Below are 10000 nucleotides of genomic sequence, written 5' to 3'. Positions count from 1 at the left end.
TAAAAGACAAGGAACTTATTAAATCACATTTCACAAGTGGGTCTTGTATTATATGTTTGCTCGCTTTTGTTTTTGGGACCATATAAGTTTTCAATTTTCATTTTCCAGAATTATAAATATCCCACATTTTCGATTAATCATTAACGTTTTCTGATTCTCGACAGCTTCTTGAATTAGAAATTTTCATTTTCTACATATATAATTTTCACAAAGGCCCCTACTCTTAATATAAATTAATAAAACATATCTGATTCATCTTTCCAAAAAGGCACATAGTTTAGTTGAATAACCAGATGAGCATGGAATAAGATATTTGTATAAATTAGGCCTAAACACTTATAATTGAACCAGAAATCTGAATCTTACTAAAAAGTAAACTTATCTAATATAATTCTCAGAAAATACATGAATGGGACTTAAGAGCCAAATACTTCAAATATTAAGTAATAGTGTAATACTAGAACTATACCACAATTGGGATTAATATACACCTTTTAACCCAGATTTTAATAATAATTTAAATATTTTAGTGTATTTTGAAGAAGTTATATAATTTTAAATTGTTTTTTATTATCCAGACACTTTTGAATATTTGCATATTTGGGTAGTTTAGAGGGTTTCTACCATGTTTAGAGTAATTTAGGTATTATAAAAATTAAAACACTTGAATAAAACTTGTGAATATAATAAGAAAAATCTAAATAAAAATCGTTCCAAACCCGAACATATAGTACAAATTACATCTTTAATGGGTAAACACAGGTTTATTCAAACTTTTATTATGTATGTGTTGAACTTTGTTTTCCACACCGGTCACAAATAAAATAAAATAAAATCTATCTTGGTAAAAATGTTAATTAAGAAATAAAGAGATCAAGCTGTCAAACATGAATAACTATAAGGATCATCAAGTAATATTGCAAGTTTCAAGAAAAAGAAAAATAAAACGATTTTAACAATAATAAAACTGTGTAGGTGGAGGAGAATCACAATATTTTCCAGAGAGAAGATCACGGAAACCGATGAAGATTCTCTATCTCCAGATGGTACATTCGAAAGAGAGATCTTTAAGAAAGCTTAAAACATGGAGACTTTGAATTTTCTTTAAATTCCCACGCAAGAAAGATCCTGTTTCATCTCAGATTCACTCTCCCTTCAATTTAGCTAGAGGAAAATGTGTAGTAACATAAGCAGTGGAAGCTATGGAGGAGACAGAGACTTACAAAAACAAGATGAGTACTTTGGTTCTTGTCCGAAAAAACAGAAGAAAGATAAAGTACGACGAAGAGGACCAGGTGTAGCCGAGCTCGAGAAGATCCGTTTAGAAGAAGAGAACAAATCTCCTTCTCTTGTAACTCAACATTCTTCTTCTTCTTCTTTATCATTACCAAGAACCGAGCACACTCTCTTTCTTCCTCCTCCTCCTCCTCCTCCTACACAGCTTCCTTCGCCGTTATTTTACACCACTATTCCCATTTTCCGGCCACCACCTGCGACGGTGATGCCTCCAAACTTTGCTTTGCCGCTGTGGTCTTACTTTGCGAACGGATCTTTCCCTATGGATATGATTCCTCCGGCGCCTGTTTTTCAGAGGAAGCAGTATTGTCTGAATGATCAGACGGTAAAAACAGAGAAAGAGTGAACATGACTAATCACTCTGTAGTTTTGTAATGACACGAGCATAAGTTTACAAAACAATTTTTTTTTAATGCCTCATGATCTTGCAGATGAATCTTGCGAACCCATCTCCAGGACGAGGAGGATTATACCAGTTCATAGAGCCCCCTTCAAACCAAAGATCTTGCGTCGATAATGTCTCTCAGTTTCTGGAAGAAAAACAAAAGGCATGTTTGTTTTATTATCTTCCATATATGATATAGTTAGATTTGCTTGTACGTTTTCTAACGTTCTTGATTTGTTTCTTTCATCTCTCCATATATAGATGGTCATGAGTGCGAAGAGGCCATGGAATTTTCTCACAGACACCACCACGAAAGCTAGCGTTGGACCAACCTCAAGGTTTCTTTCTTTGTGTATTTATTATATCTTGGATTCAATTATTTTCTTGATTTACCAAAACCCTAATCTTGATGCATGTGTTAAAGGGAGTCGAAACATAACCGGTTGTTGGATATGAGATTGACAAGTCCGGTTCAAAATTCCGGTACAACGATTTGCAACCCTATCTCCGTTGATTCACCTGCCTCCATTACACGTGATTTTAACGTACAGGTAAACTAGATATCTTCCTATTTGCTATGAATGCATGCCTTGATTTGCTGAAGTTGCTTACTCTATTTCATCAAATCATTTTTGACTTTAGTGTGAACAACAACAACAACAACAACAACAAGGCTTTGATGAGAATATGCAATTGAGAAGTAAGAAGACTTTCTATAGCTTCATACCCTCTAATGATCAGAGCAACGTTGACCAAGAACAACTAGCCTGTGAGCCACATGAATCTTCCACTGATCATGGAATCGATCTCAGCCTCAAGTTATAGAGCTTCTAGCAATAACAACAACAAAATATATTCTGTCTTATGTAACTTTTGATACATTAATTAACTTCCATGCTACTAGGTTTTTGTGCTTCTTCAATCTCCAAAAGACAAATTAAGATATTAACTAGAGGTTTGTTTGTAACACTGAAAAGTCTTCGTTTTAGTTCCTAATTAAAATACTATTGTTGCTAACAATTGTATGAAACAGAACAAAACAAACTGTTTGCTGACTCACAATACAGAACAGAAAACAAAATGTAACATATTGTTTCTTAAAATATTGATTTTAGCTATCTATTTCGGTGTATCGAAAAAAAAAAGCTATCTATTTCTTATAAGTAAAAGCCTCTGCAAATGCTTATGAACTTGTGATGTGAGCTCAAACCTCACACCATGTTCCAACCATAAGTTTAAGGGAAAAAAAACAAGAAGCTTAATGAAAGAGAGTGTTACAAAAGAAAAACTTAATGAAAGAGAACATGGTTTTTATTAAGCTCTCATCAACATTTTGAAAATGGAAAAACAGTTGACTAGAAATTGATAAACTCAGTCTGATCAGAGGCTTTAGTTCTGACCCCTCAAATGATAGTGGACATAGATTAGAACAAGAGAGGAGATATACATAGCAAATGCCAATACACAAATCCAGAACGGGTAAGTAGATCTCACATAAGCCGGCAGGCCAATTGCAAGGCCAACAGCCACAGCAAGAAGAGCTTCTGTTGAGTAATCCCATTTCAATCCTTTGGTGTATACAATGGCCAATACTATCGACATTCCCATGAGATTGTTCATTGTAACATCCTTATAGATCTGCATCAAAACCCAGTTTCTCATCAATGAAATGTGTCAGAAGAAGCGTGGCAAAAAAGAGAAAGTTAACTTACCTCAGAGAATTTCTCAGATGCGATTCTTGCCTTGTCTTTCTTTCTACAGAAATGAGCAGATAACGTGTTCTTCAAGTTTCTAACCAAAGGGATCACTGCAAATATAGAGTAGAAAGAAGGAACTCCAGCTGTAACCGACAAGAGATTAATGTTGATCATAAATGGTTTAGCAAGAAACAGGACCATTAGCATCCCACCAACGACTTTAATCACTGCTCTTAAGGTTCTCAAAGAGAGCAATTTAGCAACAAGGGTTTGCTTTGGCATTTCCAGCTTTAATACGCTAGATTCCTCGCCTTGAGACAGATTCTTGACATGCACGGAATCTGATGCTGTTCTGTAAATGCATGTGTTGCCCCCCTGTCTTGGAGTATCTGGGTTATCGAACTTGTATTGATTCAGTAGTTTCATCACCCCTTCCTCGAACTCGTTCTCGTCTAACTCACCATCTTTGTCTTTGTCAAAGTCAACAAGTAAAGTGTTTGCGAGCTCATTGATGTCACATTTCATTCTTCCATACACTCCAAACTCTACGGTTAAGTCTTTAAGCTCCGAGATTTGAATCTTCCCATCTTTGTTCCTGTCGATTTTATCAAACAAACTACACAAGAAAAAAAAAACTGCTAAACTTGCAATACAAGAAAACATAACATAACAAAATCTACATAGTTTCTTGATTCAGAACAGAATAAAACCTTTTCAAGCTCTCTTTACTTAGTTGCCCATCTCTTATAAGGCTTTGAGGCGAAAAGGTCTGCAAATGCTTATGAACTTCCGACATGAGCTCAAACTTGGCGTGATCTAAGCTCTTCTTTTGGTCTGCCGTATCAAAATACTGCGAGTTTCCACAAAAAAATGAACAAGATTGACCGTTCAGACAACAGAGCAAAAGATTTTTTCAGGATATAGTTTTGATCACTTCTTGTTCCAGAGATCTCATACCGAGTAAACAAAGTAGACAACGGTTGAAGAACAGGAGATTATGAGACTGATCAACATAGTGATGTCACTCCAAGATTGTGCATCAAGTAAATCAGGCAGTGTCACCATGAGAAATGGAGCTAGAGTGAGAAGCATAATCCCTGCAGCTTTCTTGTTCTTAGGATCCGCATCTACGCTTGCTTCTGCATTGAGATAAAACGAAGGAATCTTTTATTTTCTCAGTCCATCTCCAATACTTTTTTTCTTTTCAAAAATAGAATAAATTTATAGTGAAGTTATGTTATATTCCAATAGTACACTATTTTAAAATTGTAAAAATAAAGTGATAAAAAATTACTCTACCCCCATTTTTAACATATTTTAGATTTAAAAATAGAGTAGAGCGGTACTGAAATATTTTTACTTCAGACTCCAATTTAGAGTAAAAAGTAGAGTGGAGTTGGAGATGCTATAAAACATACGCACCAACTACGTTTTTCAGTATCTTCTTCCTGGAAGACCCTCTTCTTGGATTCTTTGTATCCTATATATATAAACAGATTATATTCACTGGAATAAGTAAGATCTGGTTAATAATATAATACTAAATGACTGGAACAAAAGAATATGATCTTACAGAGGTTGTTCTTTTGATTGATCCTCTTGGGGTTGACTGGCCTGAACTAGGACTAGTCAAACCAAAGACAACACAAGCTCCCCATTGCATTGTTAGAGCAAAAACCGTGTGCCCTACAGTAACCCCAACGTTGTTACCCACAATCGCAAGTGCACCATCGTGTGACGCTGATAGTGCAGGCGCTAAGATCAACAATCATAAAAAGGTTTCAGACACAAAACCAGTGTTGAACATGAAGTATAATACTATAAATAAGTTTCAGGTGACAGAACCAGAGAACAAGGGGAATCTTACAGAGCATAAGGACAATTCTTGGGAACATTGTAAGAAGAGGGAAGACGATACCACCATAGAAACCGACCTCGAAGATTACAAAGAGTTTTGATCTTCCTTCAGACAAGAAATAGTCACCAATGACCAAGAGACACCCAAAAGAGAAAACTTGGAAGGCATAACCTCCAATATTGTCTGCACATGGAAGAAACCCGTAGACATGAAGGCAAGCTGCCTTAGAGACGTTCTTTGGAGGATCTAGAGTGAGAAACTCGTAATCCGGGGCGCCATGGATGCCATCAGAGATCAAGATAGGGTCATTTAGAGGGAGAGGACTTAGGACACGGGAGCTCACACCAGAGATGGTCAAAGCTACAGATATTAAGAATAGTAATAGAGTTGAAGGGCAGTGTGGATGGATAGGTCTCCTCTTAAGTGTGGATGTTTGCATATGAGCTGATTTATTGTGAAAAGAAAAGATAACTTATAACCTCAAATTGTGAACGGTTTTCTGCTTTGGGTTTATTAAGTGACTAAGGTTGAAGAGAAAAGAAAAGAACAGAGAAGAACAACAAACTCAACTTCAGAACTTATAACTGTTCTTACTAAGGTTTTGTGCGTATGATACTAGATCTACAGACTACAGTACTTATACAACAATTTATAAAACGTATGGATTTCATTACTTACTAAAATAAAATTTCTTGCGATCAACGTATAAATAATAAAATGTTAAAACATTAATTTATAGTAGAAAAACACTTAAACAACATGTATTGAATGGTGACAAGAAAAATATTATAGTAGATTTTAGACTTTAGTTGCCAGTTCACATTTCTGCGTGCACGTGGTTCATCTTTTCCATGCACCATGGCCAAGAGAGCACGTGAATTTGAGCTCTCTCGTTTAATTTGCTGGTGTTTTCAACGTTACGTTAATAGAATTCGTGGAATTTCTGACTTTTTTTTAACAAGGTTAGTGACATTAATATTGAATCTCGTCACTCGCTGTCAGTTATTTTAATATGGACAAGATTTACGCAGCTCATTTCTCAAAAAAAAAAAGATTTAGACAGATCATGAATAGTTGCTATACCCAGAAAATTAGCTAGTTTATGCTCTCTTTCCTCTTACATATTTTACTATCTGCGTTGGCAATTTCGATGCGACATCATCGAAACCTTGAAATCCGGAGCTGAACCAATTTGACGCCATCGAGCTTAAAATTAAAAAAGACTATTGTGCACTTCATTCGAGTCTTATATAATTGGACTCTGTCCAAGTTGTTATAGATTACATTAATACATGAGAACTTGAATCTCATAACAGTTGCAGGACTAAGATACTGCTGCCGGATGCAACTTGCATTATCACATATAGTAACGATAATTAAATGTTTGGGCACTGAGTTAATTTTCAAAACTACGTATACTGTATTATCAAAACAATCAATACAATATTTGAAATATAAACAAACAAACCTAAACAGATGAAGGAAAAAATAGTTATTTTTTTTATCAAAAAAATAGTTATTTTAAAAAATGGGTCAAATTAAGAATTAAGACTGTATGTACATCTTTTTAGAGCTTAGTTTTGAAGATTTAGTAGATCAGTCTTGGTTAGAGTTATATACCATTTGGCGGACAATACAAAGGAGATTAATGTCGTCTGTATGGATCAACAAATGTTCATCCACATTGTTCATTTTAAATGGATAGCTATTCTGTGAATTCAGAATGATGGTCATGAGATCTAGCTAAATTGTATATAATCATAAGAGATATTTAGAAATATGATGATAAAACTAAGATCAAAGAACAAGCAAACATGCTATGGGTTTCTCGTCTTATGTGGCTGAGGACTCGAGATCAAATAATTAAGGTCACTAATGCTAGAACTATTGTTTTGATCTCATGAAAAGTTAAAAGAGTCTCGACTCAATATTCTCCATCGCGAATAAAGAAAGACACAACGATTTGTTCTGATGCGATAAGTCCCCAAACTCTAGCTAGCAAACTAGCAAGTACCAAACCAAAACTCCTACTGACAAATAGAAAATGTAAAGAGTACAGAAGCATAGTGTCATGGAATCCACTCATGGAAACTTATTGTTACCAGTGACCTCTTCCTTGTCCTCTCCCGCGACCACCTCCGCGTCTTCGGTTTCCTCCTCTACCACCACCGTGAGATGATATTCCCTGAAAAGCCTTGTTTACAAGCTGGTTTGACATACCACCCGAACCACGTCCCCTCTTTGCAGAGACATTGTTAACACTTCCAGTGTTGCTATTAGCAGGTCGTTTTCCTCTGGCATAATATTACAGTAAAGTCAATACAAATTACAAAAAGATAGAAAGATTGCGGATTTGAGTCAGCTTTGCAACAAACCCGATTGTTGTTGTTGCAGAGGGTAACGGCTTTGTGGCTTCTTTCCAAGAAAGGTTGATATTAGTATCTCCGATAAATGAAGGCACTTTTGCATGCAGTGGCTGTTTCATATCAAATTTTCCCCAACGCTTAGTTTATATCAGTCAGAGCTATATGCTTCCACCAATAAAGAAAAGACTAAGACGTTGGGATGTTTACCTTTGTCATTGCCAATATGTTATTACAGGTCCTAAGTCCAGTTGTCGTATTCTGCTTCTTTGTTTTCTGAAGAAAAAACATCACAAAGGTGCAATACATTAAACCCAAAAGGCAAAAAAGCAACCACAACCAGGATCAAAGAAAGAAGTTACAGGTTAATGTACTCACAACGCTTGCCTTCTCTTCATCTGTCTTAGCAGCCGACATGGCTTTGTTGTGCTCCGTCATTCCCTGAGTTAATTTCTTCATCGTTGTCTTGGTCAGATCTTCAACGGTTGTCAATCTGCAACAGAGGACAATACCTTGATATCATAAAAATAATACTAATAGCTGTTCATATTCTCTGCAATATTTGTTTACTCTAAACCGTCAGGCTTAGATTACTTTCAAGTCGAACAAATCTAGATGTCATACCTCTCAGTGAAGTCCTTGTTCAACTCCGAGAAGTCCTCCCCCAGTCTGTCTGATGGCTGGCCGGTCACAATCTTATACCCACACAAGCTGTTTGTTGCATTTGGAACCTGTATATCTCGGCGTATTCAAATAAGTAAAACTAGGAAGAAGAAAAGAGAACGGGACTAGTCACACAAATACGATTGTTAGCAACCTTGTGGGCCAGGTGATGGAACGCGTACAACAAACATTCCACGTACGTGAAATTCATTTCCTCTCCAGTCTTCCTGGCGGGCATGTATTTCTGTAAACAACGAGTGTAACAATATTTATAAGACGATTTCACTACTGCATGCAATGCTTTTACATTAAAAACTATGAGATCGTAATAAGGCATAAAAGAAAGACACTATAAATATAAGTAGAGCATGTCAATACACGATCAAAAATAAGGAATCAGGACACTGAAATTTGGGGGCAGATGAATAATGTCACTTAAATTGGTACCTTTAGAAGCTGAACAATTGAAGGAAGCATCTGTCTTGCCTCCTGAGCAGTTGTGTATGGGGAAATGTCAGCAAGAGCTTTGAGCAAATCAAGCTTCCTCTCTTCTGGGAGCTAGTTATAAAAAAAAAAGAGTTGGTCATACATTGTGCTGGCCAAAGAAATCTCCTTTTAAAGAGCGCTAAGGATATTTGCATGCAAGAAAGCAACGGAAAAACAAGCAGCATACCTACTCATAAGGATGCGCAACAAAAATGTACAAAAAATAAGATTTTACTTCATACCCTTAGTGTCATAAACTATTCTTATTTTTGTCTAAGTGAGTTGATAGCAAATGACTAAAAGAAGCACACATGGATCATGGGCTAAAACAAATACATCAAACGACAAATAGTATATAAATTCTAGGATACCTTGTCAAAAACAGGTATGATATGTTTGTTCAAATAGTTGAGAAACCTGCTGGTTGGAGCACCTCTCTGAACAAAAGAAAGACTAAATTAGTAAATCAACCAGCAAAGTTCTTAGTATGGAATCACCAAGCTACTAAAAGCACCAATTCAGAATCCATACCGCAAAAAAGGGAAGAGCCAATTGGAGACATGAGATCAACCTGTCAATATGGTCTGTATCTAAAACCTGGTAAAAAAATATTGGCAATCAGTAATACCACAGCACAAGGACTATCATTTTATGAAACAAGAAATTTAACTTCATCTTCAGGATGAAGTGACATAACAAGCTTAAATAAATTTCTATCATGCAATACATCAAACTTACATCAAACTGTGCGTCCAAATCGGCCTGCCCTTCGATAATTTCCACAAGTTCTTGCATTCTTTCTTGAGGAGCTTTCCCTCCAAATATACTCAAACTTGTCAGGAAATCCATAAACATTTTAAATTCTCCTCCAGTTACATCTTCTAGGCTCTGAGAAAATCCAAATAAAGTCAGAATATATGGCGAAGAAGAAGGAGACAGATGAAAGAAATAACAAAACTGAACACACACACAAGATTACGTTCTTACCTGTTTGATCAAATCTGTTATATGTCTTTCCATTTCCTCTTGAGGCTTTAAAAGTTCCCCTTTAAGAGGAAACACCTACATATAATTTATAGAAATTTTAAATGAACATTATTGGCTAAGGTATCACAAATCTCTCAAATGATTGTCATTTCTCAATTCTAAGACTATCAAACCTTTGACTTTGTGGGAAAGTTAAGATATGAATACCAAACAAGTCACGCAATGGTGTTTCGAGAGTATTGAAAATAACAAAGGACAAAGAAAA

At 35.8% G+C, this 10000-nt stretch overlaps 3 protein-coding genes across 3 annotated transcripts; 1 reads left to right on the top strand and 2 right to left on the bottom strand.

The window, feature by feature from the left end:
• The first annotated feature begins 986 nt into the window (after positions 1–986).
• On the top strand, positions 987–2650 carry LOC108846272 (protein SPEAR2). Its single transcript, XM_018619495.2, has 5 exons — positions 987–1621; positions 1728–1844; positions 1943–2019; positions 2106–2232; positions 2324–2650. The coding sequence occupies exons 1-5, from the start codon at positions 1175–1177 to the stop codon at positions 2504–2506; spliced, it is 951 nt and encodes a 316-aa protein (XP_018474997.2). The 5' UTR covers positions 987–1174; the 3' UTR covers positions 2507–2650.
• Positions 2651–2907: 257 nt separating this feature from the next.
• Positions 2908–5837, bottom strand: LOC130509163 (sodium/calcium exchanger NCL-like). Its single transcript, XM_057004851.1, has 7 exons — positions 5246–5837; positions 4952–5133; positions 4801–4858; positions 4336–4517; positions 4089–4228; positions 3394–3994; positions 2908–3319 (listed from the first exon to the last, which is right to left on the bottom strand). Exons 1-7 carry the CDS (start codon positions 5673–5675, stop codon positions 3071–3073), a joined length of 1842 nt encoding a protein of 613 aa, XP_056860831.1. The 5' UTR covers positions 5676–5837; the 3' UTR covers positions 2908–3070.
• Positions 5838–7112: 1275 nt separating this feature from the next.
• Positions 7113–9869, bottom strand: LOC130509120 (apoptosis inhibitor 5-like protein API5). The gene is made up of 11 exons (XM_057004775.1): positions 9736–9869; positions 9487–9636; positions 9280–9345; positions 9120–9185; positions 8710–8820; positions 8417–8506; positions 8224–8330; positions 7978–8092; positions 7810–7875; positions 7612–7712; positions 7113–7530 (listed from the first exon to the last, which is right to left on the bottom strand). Exons 1-11 carry the CDS (start codon positions 9766–9768, stop codon positions 7335–7337), a joined length of 1101 nt encoding a protein of 366 aa, XP_056860755.1. The 5' UTR covers positions 9769–9869; the 3' UTR covers positions 7113–7334.
• Between the last annotated feature and the right edge of the window lie 131 nt (positions 9870–10000).

The sequence above is a fragment of the Raphanus sativus genome, chromosome 3 (genome assembly GCF_000801105.2).
Source record: "Raphanus sativus cultivar WK10039 chromosome 3, ASM80110v3, whole genome shotgun sequence".
Lineage (NCBI taxonomy): Eukaryota > Viridiplantae > Streptophyta > Magnoliopsida > Brassicales > Brassicaceae > Raphanus > Raphanus sativus.
Note: the sequence above shows the minus strand (reverse complement) of the source record. Positions and strands in the feature narration are given on the sequence as shown.

Coding starts and splice junctions, on each gene's coding strand:
- LOC130509163 (XM_057004851.1), bottom strand. CDS start 5,675: ATGCAAACATCCACACTTAAGAGGAGACCTATCCATCCACACTGCCCT. Junction 5,134..5,245: donor AAGAATTGTCCTTATGCTCT/GTAAGATTCCCC, acceptor TGTTGATCTTAG/CGCCTGCACTATCAGCGTCA. Junction 3,320..3,393: donor CATCTGAGAAATTCTCTGAG/GTAAGTTAACTT, acceptor GTTTTGATGCAG/ATCTATAAGGATGTTACAAT.
- LOC130509120 (XM_057004775.1), bottom strand. CDS start 9,768: ATGGAAAGACATATAACAGATTTGATCAAACAG. Junction 9,637..9,735: donor TAACAGATTTGATCAAACAG/GTAAGAACGTAA, acceptor GGATTTTCTCAG/AGCCTAGAAGATGTAACTGG. Junction 7,713..7,809: donor ACATATTGGCAATGACAAAG/GTAAACATCCCA, acceptor GATATGAAACAG/CCACTGCATGCAAAAGTGCC.
- LOC108846272 (XM_018619495.2), top strand. CDS start 1,175: ATGTGTAGTAACATAAGCAGTGGAAGCTATGGAGGAGACAGAGACTTA. Junction 1,622..1,727: donor ATTGTCTGAATGATCAGACG/GTAAAAACAGAG, acceptor ATGATCTTGCAG/ATGAATCTTGCGAACCCATC. Junction 2,020..2,105: donor AGCGTTGGACCAACCTCAAG/GTTTCTTTCTTT, acceptor CATGTGTTAAAG/GGAGTCGAAACATAACCGGT.